Source organism: Elephas maximus, chromosome 15 (genome assembly GCF_024166365.1).
Source record: "Elephas maximus indicus isolate mEleMax1 chromosome 15, mEleMax1 primary haplotype, whole genome shotgun sequence".
NCBI classification, from domain to species: domain Eukaryota; kingdom Metazoa; phylum Chordata; class Mammalia; order Proboscidea; family Elephantidae; genus Elephas; species Elephas maximus.
In genome coordinates this window covers 22,917,148-22,944,638 of record NC_064833.1, presented here as the reverse complement: position 1 = coordinate 22,944,638, position 27,491 = coordinate 22,917,148, and the positions used below count along the sequence as shown (strand labels likewise).

The following is a 27,491-nucleotide window of genomic DNA, read 5'->3' as shown; positions in this document are numbered from 1 at the left end:
GAAGGTCATTCTCTGGCAGGCCTGATTACATTTTTATTCCATTAGGAACTACTGGGAGTGAATACTAGGACTATAAATATCAGGGGTAACAGTAATAAAGGGGTTAGGTTCCAGAGAGCACTGAAAGAATGTCCTGTAACATCTCACAAACAGGCCTTCCCAAGGCAAACGTGGCCACCAATGGACTAAGAGAGGTGATGACGCCAAAGTCATGTCTTATAAAGTTGGGAAAACATCTTTCCTAGCTATTAGCTGACAGAAAGGGCACCACTGAGCTCATGAGCTTCCTGGTTGAGATGTTCTAATAGCCAACCATGGTGGCAAAGCCTCCCAACACTTCCACACTCTATTTTTATCACATAGACCCCAGCTTTGAAATAATAATATTTGAAATTAAAAAGTTGACGTTTATTGTTCAAATGTTACGTGCTGTTTGAATTTCTTCTTAGATATTATCTCATTTGATCTCTGACAGCAGTCTCCTAAGTGTCGCCGGGTGCCATGAAGTCATTCCATGAAGACCCCTTGTGACAGAGTAGAATAGCCCCATAGGGTGTTCGTGGCTAAAATCTTTTTTGGGAACAGGTTGCCAGGTTTTTCTCCTGTGGAGCTGTTGGTGGGTCTGAACAGGGCAGTCAAGCACTCAACCATTTATGCCACTAGGGCTCCTTGTCTCATCAGTAGGCACTACTATCTTTTCTAATTTATAAATGTAGAAACTGATGCACAGAAAGTTAAGAGGCAGAGCCAGGATTTGAATTTAAGCAGTGTTATTCCAAAACTGGAACTCTTCACCGCTAGGTTATACTATTTCCTGTTTGAAACAGGTTGCATTTAATAAGGAATCAAGAATCAGTGTCTCTGTTGATCAAGCCAGTTAGGACACATGTAATTAACCATCAGCTTCGCAGGTCAGCTATAGCAAGAACAAAGGCTTAGCAATCAAACAGGCCTGTTTGAATTCTAAGAGATGTGACCCTTACAGGGCTTCAAACCGGTTCATTCCAGTTCGAACCCGTGCTGAGAATTTACATTTCTACTCCAGAGATACTGAATCAATCTACTTTTTAACAAGATCCTCAGGTGAATCTTAAGTATAATAATTTCGAGAACCACTGCTCTACTACTGGTTCTCAGAATTGGTCCCTAACCGGCAGCATTAGCACCCCCTGAGAACTTGTTAGAAATGCAAATTCTTAGCAGGGGTTGGAACCAGAAAGAACCAGTTCAAAGCCCTGGACGCTTGCACAAGCTACTTAACCTCTTCAGGTCTCAACTTTTTATTCTAAAGATGGGAATGGCAAAAACTCCCTCAAAGGGTGTTTTTGAGGTATAGGCAAACATTTCTTAAAGGTCGGATAATAAAAATACATCTCTCTCTGTAGCAATTATTCAACTCGTAGCAGCCATAGACAATACAGAAACAAATAGACATGGCTGAAACCCTGATAGCATAGTGGTTAAGGGCTATGGCTGCTAACCAAAAGGTCAGCAGTTCAAATCCATATCCTTGGAAACCGTATGGGGCAGTTCTACTCTGTCCTATAGGGTCGCTATGAGTCAGAATCTACTCGACGGCAATGGGTTTGGTTTTGTTTTTGTTTTTTCTGGTGTTCCAATAGAATTTTATTTACAGAAACAGGTGACAACCAGATTTGGCCTGCAGGCTGTAGTTTGCCAGCCTCTGGTTTTAAGGATTACATGAGATAATGTATGTGCCTACCATGATTCCCTGCAATACAGCAAGTAATCAAAAATGACATTCTAATTGTGGTTTTCAGCATGAGATAGCTAGTGATGTCAAGTTGGGTCTAAGAAATCCCAGCCAAAATCAAGATGTAATATTGTCAGTAATCTGTGCAGCCTTCTTTGAATAAATGCATAATTTTCAAAGACTCTTAAAATATTGAAAAATTATCAACAGTCCACTTCCCAACATTACTGAAGACATAGGGTTGCCGGATACAATGCTGTTTTAATATTTGCAGTATTTTGGACACACTGAAACTAAAAAATTATTCATTGTTTTTCTGAAATTGAAATTTAACTGGGATGTCCATTTTTGTTTGCTTCTTTGTTTTGTTTTTGCTAAATCTGGCAACCCTACCTGTAGATCTCCATGGTTCGGCAATCGAAGAACCACTGGTTTAGAGCATACATCATAACAAGAATACCCCAATACAAGCAACATTTTGTTCTTTCAGGGAGGGAAAGAACTGCATTCTTATGGCATTACCCGCAAGGTTCAAAACTAATAACTCCCCTGGGTAAAAGCCACTGAAACACTCTGAGACAACCCTGTACTCTGCATTCACGAGTGCCAAGAACAAGCTTAGGTCACCCAAGGAAAAAGTGCAATAATCTTGCATTTGTTCTTGCTAATTAAAGTCAAGCAGCTTCCTGGAAAATGTTAGGCACCACTCATTATGTTGAATTAATATCTGAGCAGTATTAATGATGGAAAAACTCAATTACATCCAACATGTCCCAAGTTTTGGAGTTGGATTTCTCACTAATCAAACTGTGTACTGAGAAAGCGCATTTCATCAGTAAACAAAGCTTCTCGCTGGAGAAGAACTATTCTGTGCACATAAACACAGGGGCCTAAATGAAGGATTCCCAATAAATATTTGGTAGTGAAGAAGTGGGTGTAGTAGACGCCTTCAGGCATCAGGCATCTTCTCAGTGGGTTTTATAAATCCATTCTCAGGGGAGTTAAAAAAAAATGTGACTCAGCATGCCACAGTCCATGTCTTTACAAACTTTAAAGAAGAAGGAAAATGGTATTTGGTATGTCTATGAAGCTGAAAGGCATTGTGTTTCATTAAAAAAGCATAATAGTTAATGCCAAAAGACCCGTGTTTGAGTTTCTGCTCTACCACTTCCAAGCTGTGCAAGCTTGAATGATTCTCTCTGAACCTACATTTCCTTATCCCTAAAAAAGAGATGCTAATAATTCCCATCTCACACACATTGGTCAGGAATAAAGAAGGTAATGGATATAAAAATGTTTTGCCAGCTGTAAAACTGCAATACTCTGTTACTTATTCCTCCTATAAGTGACAGCAGGATCTCTGGTGACTGAAGAACAAATTCATGTTGTATTGAGGGTTACCAGCCAAACCTATGCTAAGGTAATTACATTCTCATTGCATCTTTCCTTTATTTTAATGAAAAGTCGCTGAACTGATTCACAGTGTTTCCAATCAAGGTATGCTTCTCCTCAGATGAAAACATTCCACTCTACGATGAAGACCCACCTGCTCATTGAAGATCTAAGGGTTTAAATTATTTACTTTATAATAAAGATCTGAGACTGGATCAGACCTTCTCCAGAATCCAAAAACTTGGCAGTTTTTCTCTTTTCAGAGAATTATCTTTATTCTGTAATAAATGTTCCATCACTTTCCCTTATATATTACTTGGAAACAAAGGTTTTGCTTCATATTGATGCTCACAGAGGCATTGAAGTTTTTAACTTTCAAACTCAGTCCTCTGCTTAAGAAATGAATTAATCAGGAGGTAGAGCCAACATGGTGCTATAGACAGAAGCACCATGTCATCCCTCTGCAGCAAAGACCAAAAAATTAAGTAAAACAGAGGCAAATGTCAATCCTGGAACCCTAAGTATCAAATAAAGGAATAAAGAACTTGATCAAGCACCGAATGGAGTCAGGAACTGACAGAAAACGAGCAGAGCTATGGAGTGGAGGTCCCATAACAACTAACATGGCCAGATTTGCCGTCTTGGGCAACGGCTGCCAAAGAACTCGGACAGGGTGTACAGGAAGGCAACTTCACAGAGCTTCCAACAGAAGACAGAGAATCTGGTAACCAGGGACACACACTTTCCCACCCCACACTCTTATTCCCTGCATGAGACCTCCACCACTTGCCAATGGGCCACGGTTGCTCAGCTGCAGAGATACCAGCTCACTGCCGCCTGGATCCACCATCCTGGGCTACAGCCACCGAAGAACTCAGACAGGGAGTATGAGAAGTTAACTTCACGGAGCTCCCAAAAGGAGAAAAATCACTCACCCTATATGCCAACCATGCAACTTCTTGACAGGCTAAGCCACACCAGTCAGCTAGAGAGCCAACAGCACATGGCCCCATCAGGTCTGCCCCACCAGCACCTGCCAAAACCTACCGCACTGCCATTTTATTTACTTTTATTCTTTTTATTTCATTTTTTTGCCTTTTTTTCTTTTTGTGCCCTTTTTTCTCTCTCTTCTTTCGCCCACCCACTTGGCTGTGCACATCACATCCTCTCCTTTCCCTTCTGTTTATCTGCACTGTGCACCAAATGCCAATCCCCTAAGTGGTACCAATGCAGTCCCCCAGACCCTGCCCTGCACTGCCCCCTAGCCTCACCTCATTGCCCTCAGTTCGCACCACAAACTACCCATTCTTGCCCCTTTACCCCTGCTGGACTTGCCCTGCTGCACCACAGCTGAGTGACTGGCACTATCCACTTGCACAAGGTAGTGAAAAGAATCATGGCCACAGGACAGCAAGCAACAAAACACACCAAGCCCGCCTGCCCAGAAATAACCAAATAAAACAAAAAATCAGGATGAAACAGTCAAATCTACATTCAATAAATGAAGAAAATAATTCCTGAATGCCCTAGAGACAGCAGACAATATCAAATCATATAAAGAAAAGACAGGAGAGGATGACTCCAGAAAATTACCAAAATAAAACACCAGATGACTTTCTGCTAGAAGAAAAGGCATTGGAATTAACTGATAGGGAATTCAGAATGCTAATATTCAGGGTTTTCCAACAGATGAAGGAAAACACAGGCTAAGATAAGGAAAAAATAGATAAAATCATGGAAAATACAGACAAAATCATGGAAAAGACAGAAAAAAACAATGAAAGAAAATAATACTGGAACCAATTGTCAAAATAAATAAACAACTGGAAATCATACAAAAACAGTGATTAGAAACTCAAAAGATAAAAAACAAGATTTCAGAAATGGACAGTGCAATAGAAGGTTTTAGGAGCAAATTTGAAACAATGGAAGATAGGATCAGCAAAATTGAAGACAAACCCTTGGATACCACTTTGAGGAAAAATCAGAAAAAAAATGAAGAAAGATGAAGAGACCCTGAGAACGATTTGGGATACAATCAAAAGCAAAAATTTGCATGTGATCAGAGCTCCAGAGCAGGGGGAAAAAAAACAAAAACACAGAGAGGACCATTAAAGATTTGCTGACAGAAAAATTCAAAAGCCTACTATCCAAGAAGCTCAACAAACCCCATATAGGATAGACCCCAAAAGAAAATCATCAAGACATATCATAATCACACTCGCTAAAACCAAAGAAAAAGAATCCTGACAGCAGCTCAAGAAAAATGAAAAGTCACGTACAGAGCAGAAATAATAAGAATAAACCCTTATTACTTGGCAGAAACCATCCAAGCAAGAAGGCAGTGGAATGTCACATATAAAATCTTGAAAGAAAGAAACTGCTAACCAAGAATAATATATTCTGCAAACCTCTCGCTCAAATATGATGGTGAAATTAGGATATTTACAGATAAACAGAAATTAAGGGAATATGTAAAAACCAAACCAAATTTATAAGAATTATTGAAAAGGAGTCCCTTAGTTAAAAATCCAACAACATCAGACAACAACCTGAATCTAGCACCTGAGACAGCATCAGCCAGATACCAACCTAGATAATGAAACAAGGACAAAAATAAAAGATTTACCACAGGGAACCAGGAATGTCAACCTATAAATGACAACAACATCAGAATAAAAGAGGAAATAAATGGTGTAGATATAGAATTTTCCAATGGAGAGGAAGTCAAGACATTTTCAAGTAATAAAAACTGGTTTAAACTTAGGAAGGTAGGGGTAAATTTCAAGGTCACCACAAAGAAAGTTAAAAAACCTACTCATCAAAATGAAGAAAAACATAAAGTCTCGGTAAACACAAAATCTACAAAAATGAAAGAAAAATACACAAACAAAAGGAATTCCACACAGAAGCGAAAGAGGAACAAAGAAAACGTCAGCACGACAAAAAAAAAAAAAGCACTACAAAATGACAGCAATAAACTCACACCGATCAATAATCACACTGAATGCAAATAGCTTAAATGCACCCATAAAGAGACATAGAGTGATGGAATGCATAAAAAAACAGAACCCATCAATATGCTGTCTACAAGAGACACACCTTGGAAACAAAGATATAAATGTATTAAAAATCAAAGAATGGGAAAAATATATCAAGCAAACAGCTACCAAAAAAGAGGAGAAGTGGCAATACTAATCTCAGATAAAATAGACTCTAAAACGAAATCCACCATAAAAGACAAAGAAGGGCATTATGTAATGATTAAAGTGACAATCCACCATGAAGACGTAACCATAATAAATACCTACACACCCAATGACAGGGCTCCAAAATACATAAAACAAACTCTAACTGCACTGAAAAGAGAAATTGATAGTTCCACAATAATAGTAGAAGACGTCAACACACCACTCTTGGTAAAGGGCAGAACATCTAGAAAGAAACTCAATAAAGATACAGAAGAGCCAAAGGCCACAATCAACCAACTTGACCACATAGACATATATAGAACACTCCACCCAACAGCTGCAAAGTACACATTCTTTTCCAACTCACATGTAACATTCTCCAGAATGCACCACATCTAAGGCCACAAAGCAACCTTCAACAAGATCCAAAACACTGAGATAATACAAAGCATCTTTTCTATCGCAACACCATCAAAGTAGAAATTAATAACAGGAAGAACAAGGAAAAAAAGCAAATATATGGAAACTGAATAACATTCTGCTTAAAAACGACTGGGTAATAGAAGAAATCAAGGACAGAATAAAAAAAATTCCTAGTATCAAATGAGAATGAAAACACATCATACCAAAACCTTTGGGACACAGCAAAGAGTGCTCAGAGGTCAATTTATAGCATAGATGCACATCATAAAAGAAGAAAAGGACAAAATCAAAATATTAGCTACACAACTCAAACAAATAGAAACAGAACAGCAAAAAAAGCCCACAGCCACCAGAAAGAAGAAAATAATAAAGATCAGAGCAGAAATAAATGAAATAGAGAACAGAAACACAAAAAGAATCAACAAAACCAAAAGTTAGTTCTTTGAAAGGATCAACAAAATCAACAAACCATTGACCAAACCAACAACAACAAAAAAAAAAAAAAAAAAATAGGAGAGGACACAAAAAACCCGAATAAAAAATGAAATGGGGGACATTACAACAAAACCAACTGAAATAGGATCATAAATGAGTACTATGAAAAACTATAGACCAACGAATGTGAAAACCTAGAGGAAACAGGACAAATTTCTAGAAACACACTACCTACACAAACTAACACAAACTGAAGTTGAAAATCTGAACAGCTCATAACAAGAAAAGAGGTTGAAAAAGTAATTAAAAAAAATTTTTTTTAACTCCCAACAAAAAAAAAGCCCTGGCCTACAGATACTGGAGAAACCCCGAGAGTATGGCCACCGGACACTCTTTTAGCTCAGTAATGAAGTCACTCCTAAGGTTCAATCATCAGCCAAAGGTTAGACAGGCCCATAAAGCAAAACAAGACTAAAGGGGCACGCCAGCCCAAAGGCAAGGACTAGCAGGCAGGAGGGGACAGGAAAGCTGGTAATAGGGAACCCAAGACCCAGAAGGGAGAGTGTTGGCATGTCATAGGGTTGGTAACCAATGCCACAAAACAATACGTGTACTAACTGTTTAATGAGAAGCTAGCTTGTTCTGTAAACATTCCTCTAAAGTACAATAATAACGATAGTAATAATAAGGGATACTTAAAAACAAAAATAAAATCTTAAGTGAATATGTGATAACTCAAAGATTCCTAACATTTACCAACATCACACAGTACTACAAAAATATTATAATTCTTATAAAGTGGTTAATTACAGTCTTCTTTAGGATAGCATTTTTAAATAATTTGAGAAAGCTGATTATAAAATCAAAATGAAAACTAGAGAAAAAAAAAAAAATCCCTGGCCCAGATGGCTTCACTGGAGATTTCTACCAAACATTCAGAGAAGAGTTTACACCAGTACTACTCAAACTATTTCAGAACATAGAAAAGGAAGGGATACTTCCAAATACATTCTGTGAAGCCGGCATAACCCTGATACCAATACCAGGCAAAGGTACCACAGGAAAAAAAAAAAAACTACAGATCAATATCTCTCATGAATATATATGCAAAAATTCTAGCCAATAGAATGCAACATCATATCAAAAAAATAATACACCACGACCAAGTGGGATTCAAACCAGGTATGCAAGGATGGTTCAACATTAGAAAATCAATCTACATAATCCACCACACAAATAAAATAAATGATTCACACGATCATGTCAGTTGATGCAGAAAATGCACTTGACAAAGTCCAACACCCGTTCTTGAAAAATACTCTCAATAAAATAGGTATAGAAGGAAAATTCCTCATAATAATAAAAGCAATTCATACAAAACCAACAGCCAACATCATTCTTAATGGAGAGAGGCTGAAATCATTCCCTTTGAGAACAGGAACAAGACAAGGATGCCCTTTATCACCATTCCTATTTAACATTGTGCTGGAAGTCCAGGCTAGAGCAATAAGGCAAGAAAAAGAAATAAAGGGCATCCAAATTGGTAAGGAAGAAGTAAAACTGTCCCTTTTTGCAGATGATATGATACTATACATAGAAAATCCAAAAGACTGCACAAGAAAACTACTGGAACTGATAGAAAGGGTCCACAGAGTAGCAGGATACAAAATAAACATTAAAAAAAGTCAGTTGGATTGTGTCATGGATTGAATTCTGTCCCCCCAAAATATCTATCAATTTGGCCAGGTCATGATTCCCAGTATTATATGATTGGCTACCATTTTGTCATCTGATGTGATTTTCCTGTGTGTTATAAATCCTGCTCTATGATGTAATGAGATGGATTAGTGGCAGGTATATTGATGAGATCTACAAGATTCGATAGTGTCTTAAGCCAATCTCTTTTGAGATATAAAAGAGATAAATGAGCAGAGAGACATGGGGACTTCATACCACCAAGAAAGCAGTGCCAGGAACAGAGCACATTCTTTGGACCTGAGGTTCCTGTGCAGACAAGCTCCTAGACCAAGGGAAGATTGTGGCTGCCTCCAGAGCCCGCAGACAGAGAAAGCCTTCCCCTGGAGCTGATGCCCTGAATTTAGACTTGTAGCCTACTAGACTGTGAGATAATAAATTTATCCTTGTTAAATCCATCTACTTGTAGTATTTCTATTATAGCAGCACTAATAACTAAGACAGATCCCTATACACCAATAAGGAGAACAATGAAAAGAAAATCAGGAAAACAATACTATTTATAATAAAAAATAGCCCCTAAAAAAAATGAAATACTTAGGAATAAATCTAACCAAGGATGTAAAAGACCCATACAAAGAAAAACTACAGAACACTACTGCAGGTACCAAAAGAGACCTACAAAAATGAAAAAAGATACTATGCTCATAGATAGGTAGACTCAACATTGTGAAGACGAAAATTCTACCCAAAGCAATCTACAAATACAATGCAATCCCGATCTAATAGCATTCTTTAAAAAGATGGAAAAACTAATCATTGACTTTATATGGAAAGAGGCTCCAGAAAAGTAAAGCACTATTAAAATAGAAGAATAAATTTGGAGGACTCATACTACCTGACCTACTATACTATACAGAACCTACTATACTATACAGCTATGGTAGTCAAAACAGCCTGGTACTGGTATAATGACAGACACATTGACCAATGGAATAGAATTGAGAACCCAGATGTAAACCCATCCACCTATGGTCATCTGATAGTCAACAAAGGCCCAAAGTCTATCAAATGGAGAAAAGCCAGTCTTTTTAACAAATGGTCCTGGCAAAAGTGGATGTCCATGTGCAAAAAAAAATGAAACAGGACCCATACCTCACACCATACACAAAAACTAATTCGAAATGGATCAAAGACCTAAATATAAAACCAAAAACTATAAGGTCATAGAAGAAAAAATAGGGTCAACACTAGGCACTAATACACGGCATTAACAGGATACAAACCATAACTAACAATACACAAACAACAGATGATAAGCTAGATAACTGGGATCTTCTAAAAATTAAACACTTATGCTCAACAAAAGATTTCACCAAAAGAATAAAAAGAGAACCCACAGACTGGGAAAAAAAAAATTGGCTATGACAAATCCAACAAAGGCCTAATCTCTAAAATCTACAGGAAAATCCAACACTTCTAAAACAAAAAGACAAATAATCCAATTAAAAAATGGGCAAAGGAAATGAACAGATACTTCACCAGAGAAGACATTTAAACAGTTAACAGGCACATGAGGAAATACTCATGCTCACTAGCCATTAGAGAAATGCAAATCAAAACCACAATGAGATACCACCTCACCCCTACATTACCCGCATAAATATAGAAAACATATGCTGAAGAGGCTGAGGGGAGACTGGAAATCTTATGGACTGCTGGTGGAAATGCAAAATGGTACAACCATTTTGGAAAATGATATGGCACTTCCTTAAAAAGCTAGAACTAGAAATACCATCTGATCCAGCAATCCCACTCCTAGGAATATATCCCAGAGAAATAAGAGCCGTCACATGAATAGACATATGCACTCCCATGTTCATTGCAGCATTGTTCACAATAACAAAAAGATGGAAACAACCTAGATGCCCATCAACAGATGAATGGATAAACAAATTATGGTACATACACCCAATAGAGTATCACGCAACAATAAAGAACAAAGATGAATCTGTGAAGCATCTCACAACATGGATGAAGTTGGATGGCATTATGCTGAGTGAAATAAGTCAATCACAAAAGGATAAATATTGTATCAGACCACTATGTAAAAATTCAGGAAAAGGTTTACGCAAAAAAAAGAAAATATCTTTGATGGTTACGAGGGTGGGGAGGAGTGGGAGGGAAAAACACTAAACAGACAATAGATAAGTGGTAACTTTGGTGAAGGGTAAGACAGTACACAATACCAGGGAAGCCAGCACAACTTGTAAAAGGCAGGGTCATGGAAGCTCCGTAGACACATCCAAACTCCCTGAGGGACAGAATTACTGGGCTGAGGCCTCTGGGGACCGTGGTCTCAGGGAACATCTAGCTCATCCGGTATAACACAGTTTATAAGAAAATGTTCTACATTCAATTTTGGTGAGTAGCGTCTAGAGTCTTAAAAGCTGGTGAGTGGCAATCTAAGATACTCCACTGGTCTCACCCCACCTGGAGCAAGGAAGAAAGAAGAAAACCAAGACACAGGGGAAAGACAAGTTCAAAGGACTAATGGGCCACAACTACCACAGCCTCCACCAGATTGAGTCTAGCACAACTAGATGGTGCCCAGCTACCACCACTGATTGCTCTGACAAGGATCACAATAGAGGGTCCCAGACAGAGCTGGAGAAAAATGTAGAACAAAATTCTAACTCAAAAAAAAAAAAAAGACAAGACTTACTGGTCTGACAGAGACTGGAGAAACCTTGAGAGTATGGCCCCCAGGCACCCTTTTAGCTCAGTAATGAAGTTGCTCCTGAGGTTCACCCTCCAGCCAAAGATTAGACAGGCCCATAAAACGAAATGAGACTAAATGGTCGTACCAGCCTAAGGGCAAGGACAAGAAGGCAAGAGGTGACAGGAAAGCTGGTAATAGGGAACCCAAGGTCGAGAAGGGAAGAGTGTTCACATGTCATGGGGTTGGCAACCAATGTCATGAAACAATATGTGCATTAATTGTTTAGTGAGAAACTTGTTTGCTCTATAAACCTTTATCTAAAGTACACAAAAAAAATTACAATTAAAATGTAAAAGAAAATACAATGTTTTCAACATCCAAAAAAAAAAAAGAAAGAAATGAATTTATCAGTTATCAATCACTTCTGTACCAACAGACCTTCTAAAGGTATGCTGCAGGAAAATTAAATTAGGAGGGGTGGAACACTGTATTTACTATTCAAACTAAGACCCTTTTGAGAGTGAAAACTGTTGTTGTTGCTAAGTGCCGTTGAGTCAGTTCAGACTCATAGCAACCTTGTGTACAACAAAACAAAACATTGCCCTGTCCTTCGCCATCCTCACAAGTGTTCCTATGTTTCAGCCCATTGTTGCAGCCACTGTGTCAATCCATCTTGTTGAGGTTCTTCCTCTTTTTGACTGACCCTCTACTTTACCAGAAACCCTGGTGGTATAGTGGTTAAGAGCTATGGTTGCTAACCAAAAGGTTGGCAGTTTGAATCCACCAGGTATTCCTTGGAACCCTATGGGTCTACCAAGCATGTTGTCCTTCTCCAAGGACTAGTCCCTCCTGATAACATGTCCAAAGTACGTGAGACAAAGTCTTGCCATCCTCAGTTCTAAAGAGCATTCTGGCTGTGCTTCTTAAAAGACAGATTTGTTTGTTCTAGGGCAGTCCATGGTATATTCAATATTCTTTGCCAACACCATAATTCAAATGCATCAATTCTTCTTCAGTCTTCCTTATTCACTGTCCAGCTTTCATGTGCATATGAGGCGATTGACAATGCCATGGCATGGGACAGGTGTGTCTTAGTCCTCGAGGTGATGTCTTTGCTTTTTAACAGTTTAAATAGGTCTTTTGCAGATTTGCCCAATGGAATATGTCCTTTAATTTATTACTGGGCATTGATTGTGGATCCAAGTAAGATCAAATTCTTGACAACTTCAATATTTTTTCTGCTAAATTAACGGGGCTTTTTGGTCCAGTTGTGAGGGTTTTTGTTTTCTTTATGTTGAGGTGCAATCCACACTGAAGGCTGTAGTCTTTGATCTTCACCAGTAAGTGCTTCAAGTTCTCTTTACTTTCAGGAAGGAAATTTGTGGCATAGCATCTTTTTTTTTTTTTAATATTTTCATTATGCTTTAAGTAAAGGTTTACAAATCAAGTCAGTCTCACATACAAAACCTTATATAAACCTTGCTATACACTCCTGGAAACCCTGGTGGCATAGTGGTTAAGTGATATGGCTGCTAACCAAGAGGTCGGCAGTTTGAATCACCCAGGCACTCCTTGGAAGCTCTATTGGGCAGTCCTACTCTGTCCTATAGGGCCGTTGTAGGGTCGCTATGAGTCGGAATAGACTCGACAGCAGTGGGTTTGGTTTGTTTTTTTTTTTAATATACTCCCAGTTGCTCTCCCCCTAATGAGACAGCACGCTCCTTCTCTCCACCCTGTATTTTCGTGTCCATTCAGCCAGCTTCTGACCCCCTCTGCCCTCTCATCTACCCTCCAGATAGAAGATACCAACATAGTCTCATGTGTCTACTTGATCCAAAGAGCTCACTCTTCATTAGTACCATTTTCTATCCCGTAGTCTAGTCCAATCCCTGTCTGAAAAGTTGGCTTTGGGAATGGTTCCTGTTTTGGGCTAACAGGAGGTCTGGGGACCATGACCTCTGGGGTCATTCTAGTCTCAGTCAGACCATTAAGCCTGGTCTTTTTACGAGAATTTGACATCTGCATCCCACTGCTCTCCTGCTCCCTCAGGGGTTCTCTGTTGGGTTCCCTGTCAGGGCAGTCATCGGTTGTAGCCAGGCACCATCTCAGTTCTTCTGGTCTCAGGCTGATGTAGTCTTGATTTACGTGGCCCATTCTGACTCTTGGGCTCATACTTACCTTGTGTCTTTGGTGTTCTTCGTTCTCCTTTGCTCCAGGTGGGCTAAGACCAATTGTTACATCTTAGATGGTCGCTTGCTAGTGTTTAAGATCCCAGGCACCACTCTCCAAAATGTGATGCACCATGTTTTCTTAATAGATTTTATTATGCCAATTGACTTAGATGTCCCCCGAAACCATGGTCCCCAAACCCCCACCCCTGCTATGCTGGCCTTCGAAGCATTCAGTTTATTCAGGAAACTTCTTTTGGTTTAGTCCAGTTGTGCTGACCTCTCCTGTATTGTGTCCTTCTCTACACCTAAATTAGTTAATTAGCTCTTGTCTACTATCTAATTAGTGAATCCTCCCCTTCCTCCCTCACCCCTCTAGTAACCATCAAAGAATATTTTCTTCTCTGTTTAAACTATTTCTTGAGTTCTTATAATAGTGGTCTCATACAACATTTGTCCTTTTGCAACTAATTTCACTCAGCATAATGTCTTCCAGATTCTTCCATGTTTTGAAATGTTTCACAGATTCATCGTTGTTCTTTACTGATGCATAGTATTCCACTGTGTGAATATACCATAATTTATTTATCCATTCATCCATAGATGGGCACCTTGGTTGCTTCCATCTTTTTGCTGTTGTAAACAGTGCTGCAGTGAACCTGGGAGTGCATATATCTGTTTGAGTGTGTGTGTGTCATTGCATCTTGACAGATGGGATTTAACTAAATAAAGCAGGGGCAGAGAACATGTGTGAGGGTATTTGGGGTGTTTGTTAGTGCATCTTCCTCCAATCCTGATGTGGCATTCTTCTTCATATAGTCCAGCTTCACGGATTATTTTCTCAACATACAGAATAATAAGTATGGTGAAAGAATACAACCCCGACACACACCTTTCCTGATTTTAAACCATGCAGTATCCCCTTGTTCTGTTTCAACAACTGCTTCTTGGTCTAGGTACAGGTTCTGGATGAGCACAATTAAGTGTTCTGGAATTCCCATTCTTCTCAATGTTATCCATAATTTGTTATGATTCACACATTCGAGTGCCTTTACATAGTAAATAAAACACAGGTAAACATCTTTCTGGCATTCTCTGCTTTCAGCCAAGATCCATCTGACATCAGCAATGATATCCCTCATTCCACATCCTCTTCTCAAGCAGGCTCCTTAGTCCAGCTTAAAATCCTTAAGTGTTTTACCATTATTCACGAAGATAACAAAATCCTCCACATGGCCCACCATACCCTGCCTGATATGCCTACCTCTCCATCCTCATGTGGCACCACTCTTCTCTTCCCTTCACTCTTCGGGGGCCTAATCACAGTGACCTTTTAACTACTCAGGCTTCCCATGCTTCTGTGGCACATGTTGTTTCCTCTACTTGGAAGACGCTTCCTGGGCCACCCCTAACACCCTCACACACGTTCTCTGACCCTGTTTTATTTAGCGAAATCTCATCTACTATTACACCCTGACAAAATAATGAAAAAACAGCAGTAACAACTTCCACTTACTGAATGCTTCCTATGTGCTACACACTGGATACATAGTGCCTTCCCAGCCCCCCAGCCCCCACATTTCCCAGATTAAGTCAAATTCCCTGCTATGTGCTCTCAAATCACCACATGGCCTTCTTTTCAGAATACATATGAAAGATTGTAGCTGTAAGCTGCCTGTCCTCACATTACACAATACCATGTTAACCAAAACTCATGCATATTGGAGCAGTGTCTTTGCTGATCTCCATTACCATAGAGCCGTGCAAGGTAAGGACTCAGCACCAGTGTGCACAAACTTCAGTTAATATGGTGTCAAGCAAAGTGAGGAGTGCCTATATATATACATGTTATTAATTTGTAATATTAATTCTTTCCAGTTGGCCATGAGGTACCTGTAGTTTTATGTGATTATGTTCACCATTGATTGTGTGGTTAGCACAGTGCTTGGCTCATAATGGGCCTTCACTAAATATCTCTTTAGTAAATGAATGTACTTTGCACCCTCTGCCACAAAAGTTGCTGTCTCCTAAACACACCAGGTTTTCTAATATCCATCCCAATATTTAGCACCTTCAAAATGCCAGCTACAGCATGGACCTAGTACTACATACAGCCATGTCAACCATTTTCTATGAATTTGATTCAGCATGCCTATCGATGCAGCCTACACAGAATTCCAACTCAAGGGAAAGGCCACCTACACAATGCCGTACAAAGGTGGAAGTGTGGTAGAATTAAATACGTAAGTGTAGTTTCTTTCCATGGAGGCCTTCACTAGTAGTGTGGGAACAGACTGCAGAGGCTGCTATCTGATATTCAGTTAAAGACATCAAGTTTTTAAGCACCATGGATGATACACTACAATCCACTATCACCTGTTTAAAAAACAATTCAAGAGATGAGAACGTGGAATAACTCACATGCAGAATTAAAATCAAGCTCAAATCCAGTTTAATTTCTGGCAGTTCCCTGTCAATGTACTGCTGCAACCACTTTTGAATGATCTTCAGCAAAATTTTACTTGCTTGTGATACCAATTTTATTGTTCAATAATTTCTGCAATCTATTTGATCACCTTTCTTTGGAATGGGCACAAATATGGATCTCTTGCAGTCACCTGGCCAAGTAGCTGCCTTCCAAATACCTTGGCATACACAAGTGAGCATTTCCAACATTGCATCCGTTTGTTGAAACATCTCAGTTGGTATTCCATCAATTCCTGGAGCCTTGTTTTCATCAATGCCCTCAGTGCATCTTAGACTTCTTCCTTAAATACCATCGCTTCTTGACATGTGCTACCCCCTCAAATAGCTGAATGTCGACCAATTCTTTTTGGTACAGTACTCTGCATATTCCTTTCATCTTTTTTTAATGCTCCTTGCATCATTCAACATTTTGCCCACAGAATCCTTCAAAATCCACCATTTGTCAGTTTGTTGTACTGTGGTGGCTCGTGTGTTGCTGTGATGCTGAAAGCTATGCCATCAGTATTTCAAATATCAACAGGGTTATCCGTGGTGGACAGATTTCAGCAGAGCTTCCAGACTAAGACAGACAAGGAAGAAGGACCTGGTGATCTACTTCTGAAAAAAAATCAAGCAGTGAAAACCTTATGGATAGCAGGGGAACATTGTTTGATATAGCACCAGAAAACGAGCATCTTAGGTTGGAAAGCACTTAAGAGACAACTGGGGAAGAACTGCCTTTTCAAAGTAGAATCAACCTTAATGATGTGGATGGAATAAAGCTTTTGGGATCTTCATTTACTGATGCGGCATGACTCAAAATGAGAAGAAACAGCTGCAAACACCCATTAATAATCAGAACGTGGAATGTACAAAGTAAGAATCTAGGAGAATTGGAAGTTGCCAAAAATGAAATGGAACTCATAAAAATCAATATCCTAGGCATTAGTAAGCCGAAATGGACTGGTATTGGCCATTTTGAATAGGACAATCATACGGTCTACTTATGCCAGGAATGATAAATTGAAGAGGAACGGTGTTACATTCTTTGTCAAAAAAGAACATTTCAAGACCTATCCTGAAGTACGATGCTGTTGGTGATAGAATAATATCCATATGCCTACAAGGAAGACCAGTTAATATGACTCTTTTTCAAATTTATGCACCAAACACTAAAGCCAATGATGAAGAAACTGAAGATTTTTACCAACTTCTGCAGTCTGAAATTGATTAAGCATGCAGTCAAGATGCATTGATGATTACTGGTGATTGGAATGCAAAAGTCTGAAACAAAGAAGGATCAGTAGTTGGAACATATGGCCTTGGTAAAAGAAACGAAGCCAGAGATTGCGTGATAGAATTTTGCAAGATCAATGACTTATTCATTGGAAATACCAACAACATATGTTATATTTTTCAACAACATAAATGGCAACTATACACAGACTGTATGAAATACACAGGAATCAAATAGACTACATCTGTGCAAGAAGACAATGGAGAAAGCTCAATATCATCAGTCAGAACAAGGCCAGGGGCTGACTGTGGAACAGACCATCAATTATTCCCAAGCAAGTTCAAGTTGAAGCTAAAGAAAATTAAAATAAGTCCATGAGAGCCAAGGTACAACCTTGAGTATATCTCGCTTGAATTTAGAGATCTCAAGAATAGATTTGACACATTGAATACTAATGACTGAAGACCAGACGAGTTGTAGGAGAACATCATATGTGAAGAAAGCAAAGGTTCACTAAAAAGACAGAAAATAAAAACAAAGACCAAAATGGATGTCAGACAAGACTCTGAAACTTGCTCTTGAATGTAGAGTAGCTAAAGTGAAAGAAATGATGAAGTAAAAGAGCTTAACATATTTTAAAGGACAGCTTAAGAAGACGAAGTATTATAATGAAATGTGCAAAGACCTGAAGTTAGAAAACCAAAAGGGAAGAACACACTCGGCATTTCTCAAGCTGAAAAAACTGAAGAAAAAGTCAAGCCTTGAGTTGCAATTATGAAGGATTCTGCAGGCAAAAATTGAACAATGCAGGAAGCATCAAAAGAAGATAGAAGAGAATGTTATTAATAACTAGTAGGAGACAACAGACTATTGGTGAATTACCAAAGCAGAAACCTGTATTAAATTATAGAATTAGTAAGTGTACAGATACATATAAAATATTATGTATAATAGATACGATATATGCCATATAAAATAGAACAGAAATGAAGTTTTTAAAGTTAGGCTTTTTTACTCCTTCTTTCTTAACAACTTAATATTGTTTAATATTTTTTATTAACTGTCTATTTTAGAAGTTGTCAATGTCCCAGCCAGAATGGACATATGGGTGTATGGTTCCATGCATAAAGCAGGTCATGACAGCATTATCTGTAACATCAAAAAAGTAGAAAGAATCTGACGTTCAGCAATGGTCGTTTAAACAAATCGAGAGGCAGCCCTAAGACGGAATACAATACACCCACTGAAGATTGTGTTTTTTGAAAAACATATAATGACATGGTGTCTTAGTTACCTAGCGCTACTATAACAAAAATACCACAGTTGGATTTCTTTAACAAACAGACATTTATTTTCTCACAGTTTAGGAGGATAGAAGTCCAGATTCAGGGTACCAGTTCCTGGGGAAGGATTTCTCTCTTTGTCCATTCTGGGGGAAGGTCCTTGTCATCAATCTTCCCCTGGCGGAGCTTTGTCAGTGCAGGGACCCGAGGTCCAAAGGATGTGCTCTGCTCCCAGCACTTCTTTCTTGGTGGTATAATGTCCCTCTCCTCTCTGCCAGATTCCCTCTTTTATGCCTCAAAAGAGATTGACTCAAGATACAATATAATCCTATAGATTGAACCCTGCCTCATGAACATAACTACCTCTAATCCTGTCTCTTTAGCACCATAGAGGTTAGGATTTATAACACATAAAGTAATCACATCAGATCACAAAATGGCGGACAACCACACGATACTGGAAATCGTGGCCTAGGCAAATTGATACACATTTCGGGGGGACACAATTCAATCCATAACACGTGGGTAATGTTCTCAATATATTGTTAAGTGGAAAGCAGATTATAAAAACTATGAATGATTCTAATTTTAAGACTATATGTGCATACAAGAATATTGAAGGGGTCTTCACCAATGTGTTAATAGTGCTTCTCTCCAGGTAGTGAGATTGCAGGCAATCTTGTGTTTCTTCTTTGTATTTTCCTTTGTTTGTTTTTTCCCTACAAAACGCATGTATCATTTATATAATGAAAGTAACACCTTTTTTTAATAAATTAAAATTCCCCTCTAAAAGTTTATTGCCTTAGACAAAGTACCAGTCATACCAGTCTGTGACAGTATTTTTCATAGATCTTAGTTCTGGACTTCCCAGAGATGATAATCTAGGAAAGGGGATCAAATAAGTATAAAATAATTATGTACTTAACAATATAATGCAACCTATAATGTTACAGGAGCCCCTGAGTGGCACAAATGTTTACGCGCTAGACTGGTAGCCAAAACGATGGCGGTTCAAACCCATCCAGAGTTGCCTCAGAAGACAGGCCTGGCAATCTGATTCTGAAAGGTCACAGCCTTGAAAACCTGACGGAGCAGTTCTACTCTGCACACATGCAGTGGCCATGAGTTGGAATCGACTCAATAGTAAATAACAGCAACAACGATGACAATGATGTTGTGTTGCCATTGTCGGGCACCGCTGAGTCAATTTCGGCTGATAATGACCCCATGTGACAGGGTAGAACCACCTCCCCATAGGGTTTTCTAGGCTTTAGTCTTTATGGGAACAGATCACCAGATCTTTCTCCCATACAGTAGCTGGGTGAGTTTGAGCTGCCAACCTTTCAGTTAGCAGCTGAACACTTAACTGTTGTGCCACCAGGGCTCCTTATAAGAAGGCCTAATGCAGCATTCAGCATTTGATTTAGGTTAACCTGTGATGGAAAAGTACATTTTCAATGAGGTAGATAGAAAGTAGAGAGGAGGGGTATTCTGACATCCCACTCCATCGAGTCGATTCTGACTCATAGCAACCCTAGAGGACAAAGTAGAACTGCCCCATTGGGATTCCAAGGAGCTCCTGTTGGATTCGAGCAGCAACCTTTTGGTTAGCAGCTGTAGCTCTTAACCACTGTGGCACCAGGATTTCCATTCTGACATAAGAGATGGCATAAGTCAACACACATGTGCCACAATTCAGGGTCTGCTCTGGGAGTAAAAAAATGTCGCATATGACTAGTTGACAGGGTTTCTAAAAGGATGCTTGGGGGCAAGACAGAAAAATTAGTCAAAGGGATGGATGACAATAACATTTATTGTTCAAACTAAGATTCTTGTGAGAGTAAAAGAGGGTGCCATTAATAGCTTAGTGGGAGTCCCTGGGTGGTGAAGTTAACACGCTCAGCTGCTAACCGAAAGATTTGAGGTTTGAGCCCACTCAGAGGCACCTCAGAAGAAAGGCCTGGCAATCTACTTTCTAAAAATAAGCCATTGAAAACCTTATGGAGCACAGTCCTGCTCTGACACACAGGGAGTCACTATGAGTTAGAGTCGGCTTGAAGGCAACTGGTTAGGAGACAAAGGTACACACACCGGGACTGTACCAGGGAAACCAGGACCTATGGTTGGGGGATTACAGTGGGCCTTGAATGCCAGGCTAAGATATTTTTAAACTCCATATGCAGTTTCCATATGCAGTATAGAAATTGTTAATTGGCTGATGTTTTGGTGTGTATATTTTCACAATTAAAAAAAAAAAACTTCATATGCAGAATCTCAGAATCTTAGGGTTAAAAGGAAATGTCAGTGTCCTGCAACCTGGTCACCTCTATTCCTGCCTCTCCAACTTTTCTAAGAATAGTTGTTAAGACTTCATTTGGCTATCTCTAATGAGAAAGAACTGACTGCCTTGGGCAGCTCTGTTAGAAAATTCTCCCTTGTACTGAGCTGAAATTTATCTCCCTGTATCTCTCACCCATCTGGCCTAGACCTGCCATCTTGGGCAGACACAACACCAATCTTCCTTCCACAGGACAGCGAACCGTGTAAAGATAGATATCGTGATGATCTGGATCTTTCCTTTTGCAGGTTCGATGTCCTGCAGTCATGCTTTCTACAGTATTCTGCCAGAAATCCTGCAGTTTGTTACTATTCTCTTTATGTCTCCTAATTAGCTTCTGAATTGACCTACTTTTGCCATCTCCCCTGCCACCATCTTGGTTTGGGCCACCATCTTTTCTTGCTTGGGTTACCACAACTCCTTCTAAGTGGTCCCTCTCTCTCGCTGACCTTCCTTCCACCCCACTGTCCATACTGAAGCAGAAAAATCTTTCTAAAACACAAAACTGATTGTGACATTGCCCTGCTTATAAATTGTAATGGCTCCCTTTTCTTGCAAGGATCAATTATAGCTCCACAACATGGTTTATAAAGATCTCGATGTTCTGGCCCCTGCCACCACTCCAGTCTCCTCTCTCTTATCCCCCTGCCTCTCCCTTTGTGTTCCTTCTTTCAATGCCTTGAACAGGCCTTGCTCTCAAGCTATTGAAGTTACTGTCACCTCTCCTTGGAACCCTCTTTCCTTTGCCACCTTTCTTTGTTAACCAACCCCTTATCAGCCTTTGGGTCTCAATTTAGACATCACTTCCTCTAGAAAGTATACCCTGGCCCCATTAAACCTGGGTTAAATATATCCTCCTTTGGTTGTCCCATGGGGACCCATACTTCCCCTATCAAAGCAAGTACAACATTGAATTATAATCATCTATTTATTTGTCTAGTGCCTCTGCCACATTGTGAGCCCCATGGGAGCCCATCTGTCTTTTTCAGAACTGTTATCTTCAACATTTAGCACAGTGCTTGGCACATTGTAGCTATGTAAACAAATAATTGCTAATGAATTAATGTGTAGCACCCGGAAGTAGACACAATTGTTCCAAATGTAGTCTAAACAATACAGAATGGGATGACTATCATCTCCCACGTTCTATACTCTATACCTCTTTTAACAAAACCTAACATTATCGTCTCACGATAGATTTTAATGTCAGCTTAAACCCCTGAACCTTAACTATATGAAGCTACCACTTCTCTTCTTTAACCTCTGTTCTCTCTCTCTCTCACACACACACATCTAGTAATTTATAATAGCCTTTGAGGGCTGAAGTATAACACATTTTGTACCTAATCTCTGCAAGAGCCCTCACCCCACAAATAAAAAGTCAAAATAGACTTCAACCTATTGGTAGGTTTTAGGCTTCTAATCCTAATGCCTTTTCTCTGAGCAAATGTGATCAGTATGTTATGTCTTCATGGATGTCACAGATGTTAAATAAAACAGGAATGAAGGCAGAGCCCTGTAACATACCACTAAAAACACCCATCTGTTGATTCATTTGTTAATCAGCTCTCCTTGAATAAATTCATCAATCCAGCCCACACACACCCTTCTAAGGCAGAAGGATATAAAAAGATCTGGGTTAAATGCCTTCCTGAAATCAAGGTTTTGAACTGATTAATTTTTATTGAGATTAACCATGTTGCGATTACTTTCACATACATCATTTTAGTGAAACTTTCCAATACTTATCATCCGTATTTTATAGATGATAAAACTGTCACTCAGAGAGGAGATCACATACTAGTGTGGGCCAGAGCAGGAACTTGAGTCCAGAACCCTTGACTCCAAGTTCACAGTCATTGCTGTACATTACACTGGGATTGATCTTCTCAAAAAACGTGCATAATTAGACTTATGCCAGCTTCCACTGATCACTACCTACTCCTGTCGCTCAAGTATCTATTCTATCGAATGAATTAATCCTTGAGTAGGGATTCATAACCTTAGGTTCATAACAACTCAAAGAGGTCCAGCAGTAAGCTTATGTGAACCTCCTTAAAGTTCATGAAAAGTGCTGTGTGTTGTGTACTGCTCTGAGAAAAGTAGTGTACATCAGAATCTTAAAAGGCCCATGACTCCCAACAGTTTTAGAACCACTTGAAGTCTAAATAACTCCTGTGGAGTCTAGTGGTACAAAGGGTTAAGCATTTGACTGACAACTGAAAGGTTTGTAGTTTGGGCCCACCCTGCAGCTCTGTGGGAGAAAGGTCTGGCAATCTGCTTCCATAAAGATTACAGACAAAAAGCTCTATGGGGCAATCCTACTCTATCATATGCGGTCACCCTGAGTTGTCATCGACACCACGGTACCCAACAACATAGAACTTAATCAGCATTCACCTCTCTGGTCTAGAGTTTCACAATGCACATATTCCTTTCTTTGGAAAATAAGAACTACATTTTTTAACAGAAGCAAAACTGCAAAAGGCATTTCCTGCCGCTCTTTCCTGCCTTAGGCAAGGCTAGGACAGATGCAGGTAACAACAGGAGAAATCAGCCACTCGAGATGTGGCATGGAGAGGAAGCCGGAAGACCTGGACACTTGGGGGATTAACTCAAATACCTAGAAAGTCTGTGCCCTTCCTTTGTTGGATAAGTGGAAGGCTGACAGTCAGAGTTGACCTTTATTCTTTTTTCTTTATCATAGTGTATTATACATAACAATTTCCAGAGTTGATTTTGTCTCTTTGTCATGTAACTCAATCCCTGAACATAACACTCATTCACACAATCACACAAGAATTCTTTGAGCATCGTAGGCGGGGCCAGGCACTGTGCTAAACTCTAAAAAATACTAAGACAAAAGAGTTGATCCCTGCCCTCAAGGAGTTTACAGACCAAATGGGGACAGTTAAGTCAATAAACCCATTGCCGTCCAGTTGATTCCGACTCACTGTGACAGAGTAGAACTGCCGCATAAGATTTCCAAGGAGCAGCTGGTGGATTCGAACTGCCAACCTTTAGGTTAACAGCCGCAGCTCTTAACCACTGCACCACCAGGGCTTCGTCAAGTAAACAGATAGCTTCAGTAAAGAATGATGAGTGCTCTGATAGCAGGAACTACAGGACTCCTGGGAGAATGTGGGAGGGCTACTAATCCATCCTGGAGGATGGGGAGCAGATGGCCTGGGTAGCTTCCAAGAGAAGGTGACTCTCAGCTAAATCTTTACATACAAATAGAGATTAGTGGAAGGCTTAAGAGAAGTTGAGGGAAGGAAGGTCATGTTTAACGAATAGTTCAACACGCCTTAAATATGCACAAATGTGCATAAATGTGCATAAAATGTACAAAGAGAGCGAGTGGTAAGAGATGAAGAGGGAAGTCCTGGAGAAGTTGTACGCACCACATTAAGCAGTTCCAACGTTATTCTGAAAGGGAGAAACAAAACAGAGATCCATTGAAGACTTTCCAAAAAAGAGCTACGTGATCAGATCAGTATATTAGAAAAACCTTTCTGACACAGTCTAGAAACAAGATAGGGGGCAAGGAAGTGGGCAGGACTGGTCCCAAATAAGACTAATTGGAAGTTGTGACTAGAATTGAATTTGAGGAGGTACTAACCTAAACTGAAACAGTGGCAGAGGGGATGGAGAAACAGATGGGCATGTGAACTGTACGAGGCAGGGGGAGTAGACAGGACCTGGTGACTGATTAGATGTTGCGAATGAAAGACTTGAGAATCATCTAGAATGGTCCTGTTGTGTCCGGCTTCGAAAACCGAGGATGTCATTTGAACAGTGGAGAATGGAAGAGGAGGAGCAGGCCTGAGATAAAGAGGGAGAAGACAAACTTAGTTTTAAATACATTGATTTTAAGGTACTTCCTGGGATGGGACATCAAAGTACAGATGTTAGATACAGAGGGCTGGTACTTAAGAGTATGGTGCAAACTGTGAACCTGCTCAGCTGCTAACAAAAGGTTGGAGGTTTGAGTTCACCCCGGAGGGGCCTCAGAAGAAAGACCTGGCCATCTATTTCTGAAAACTCAGCCACTGAAAACCCCATGGAGCACAGTTCTACTCAGACACACATGAGGTCAGTACTAATTGGGGTTGACTGGATGGCAATTCACTGGTTGGTTCATCAGGTATTTATTGAGCTTCTGTTTTTCCCCTCTAGCTGCCACCTGGGTTTTCTCCTCCTCTTTCCTGCCAAACTTCTTGACAGAGCAGGTGACAGTCCAGGTCTTCATTTACTCCTTCACATCCAGCTGACTGGCATCTGCAGTCATTCTCAAGACCAACCTTTGTCAGGGCCAGCAAAGAGCTCTGTGCTCCATAATGGCTGATATTTGGAAGTCAATCACCAGGCCTTTCTTCCGAGGTGCCTCTGTGAGGACTCGAACCTCCAACCTTTCGGTGAGGAGATAGTGTGTTAACCGTTTGCACCACCCAGGGACTCCAGTACTTGGCTAGTTTGGTCTCCATCTGATGAACTAAAGTGTGGAAAAGCTCCAAGCCTCTGTGGAACTGGGTGTGGAATACATAAACACAGAATCGGGGTACCTCTCAGACCTGCTGAGCGACAGAAAGGCTGCTGTTTTTATAGCCTATCGGTGAGAAACTGCTCTGTGCTTAACTCATTAAAATGAAACCAAGGTGTGGAAGCCCAGCAGTCCCAGAAACCCTTTGACCCGCTCTGCGCCTGAAGACCGGGCTGTGCCCACTGCCATTTCCAACGCTTCCCGAGGCCTCTGTTTGCCCTGGAGATTTCCAAACCCAGATCAAAAGACAAAAGAACCCATAATCAATTCAGACTCCAGGTTCCCTCTATTCTTATCCAAAATTAGCGGGATCCATTTGAAAGGCTTTTTCAAATAGGAAGGTACAAAGGGCCGAGAGATGGCTGCGCCGGATCAACATCTTCCCTTTGTGGGGGTGAGCGAGGGATCTAACTGTAGAAGGGGCTCCCTCCACCGGGGAGGTGATCCTATTTCCTTTGGAGACAAGTGCAGGATTCCAGAGAACAATATTGAAACAGTTGGCTTAAAAAAGCCCCATCTTTTTTTCAATGGGTGCAACACGTAATCGACAAATAGTCAAGTTATCTCGCCACCTCTAGAGCGCAGAGCTCACCAGATTCCGCGACCGACCATCCCTAAGGTGACTCGCCCACTTGACACAGGCGCAAGCGGTGGGCAACGGAGACGTTCCCACAGCCCCCTCTGCGGGTTCTACCGGCTCGTTTTCCAGAAACGAAATACATGTTTACAAACCCACACTTTCCCTGGCAAAGAAACTCGAAATGAGTAGGGCTCCTCATCTTGCGCGCCTGCAAATTGCTCCAGCTGGGTGCACGGGGACGCAATCTAAAAGGCACTGTTTTCCGGCAAGTCTGGAGGCCCTTTGCAAAGTCTCCCTGCTGACAGAACTGTGGCTGTGACCCGGGAGCCTAACTAAGCAATGGAGGGCGGGAAGGAGAGGCGCCTACCGTACCCATTCGGCGTGGCTGGCCATGCTGCCGGCGTCTCCGTGCCTGCGGGGCCCGGCGACCTGTGAGCTCTGCCCCGGCGGGCGGCTCCGCACTGCTCTTGTTTGCACTGGGCCGTTTGCTTTTGGGATTTCTCCAATGCAGTTGTGGTCAGGGGGGCCGCTGTCCCGGGGGACACTGATTCCATTGGAAGCCGGCCCTTGACAAGACACACACATGACCTTTGACTAAAATGGCTTTAGGGAAGGAAAGTGTCCCAGGCTGAAGACCCGGCTTCCAGCGCAGCCTTGCACGTTCCCACCCCCAACAGTGCCAAGTTAATTTTTCATCCCGTAGTCTTTCAAAGAGACTCTCTGTGCGGTTTGGTTTGCCATTTCTCCTGCATTCTGTAGGATTCTTTCGCTGTTTGTAAAAGGAGTTTGCAGCGGAGGTTTCCTGCCGCGTTATTGCTGCGTCCCGAACTATCGTTTCCAGGTTACACGTGGGCAGGCAACACTCCCTGAAATAATCCCCCCCCCCTTTTTTTTCTAGAACATGCTACAGTTTACAAAGGCCTTTTCACAATCATGTTGCATTTGGCCTCCCAAAAAACAGTGCTAGGGACGTTTTTCCTATTACTACCATTTTACAAATAAAGAAACAGACGTTCAGAAAAAATAAGCTTTGCCCAATCAACCAGAAAGTGAAGTCTGGCTCTTCTCAATCCACACCCTGCCCACATTCACTGAGGCACTGCTGAGGGGCCCACTGCACTAACCCAATTATAACAAAATTAATATAAAGCAGTAGCAACAGTAGTTCTCATTATTTCTTTACTTTTTTGAATTACAAAAATAAGTGTTAAGAACTATTTTCATCTAATAGCTGTTTTGATTATTGATAGCCACAGAGACCTTGAATTTACTGACTAGTTTTAAAAATTATTATACATTTTCTC

General features: G+C 40.5%; 1 protein-coding gene across 3 annotated transcripts in view; it reads right to left on the bottom strand.

The window, feature by feature from the left end:
• Window positions 1–26,977, bottom strand: part of ENPP2 (ectonucleotide pyrophosphatase/phosphodiesterase 2) — a 136,399-nt gene extending 109,422 nt beyond the window's left edge. For 2 of the 3 annotated variants that reach the window (XM_049853870.1, XM_049853871.1), the window contains exon 1: window positions 26,560–26,977. In XM_049853870.1, the coding sequence (XP_049709827.1) occupies window positions 26,560–26,772 (213 nt within the window). In that variant the 5' untranslated portion in view covers window positions 26,773–26,977. The remainder of the gene's footprint in view (window positions 1–26,559) is intronic. The other variant, XM_049853872.1, reaches the window with a different exon arrangement.
• Window positions 26,978–27,491: the final 514 nt, after the last annotated feature.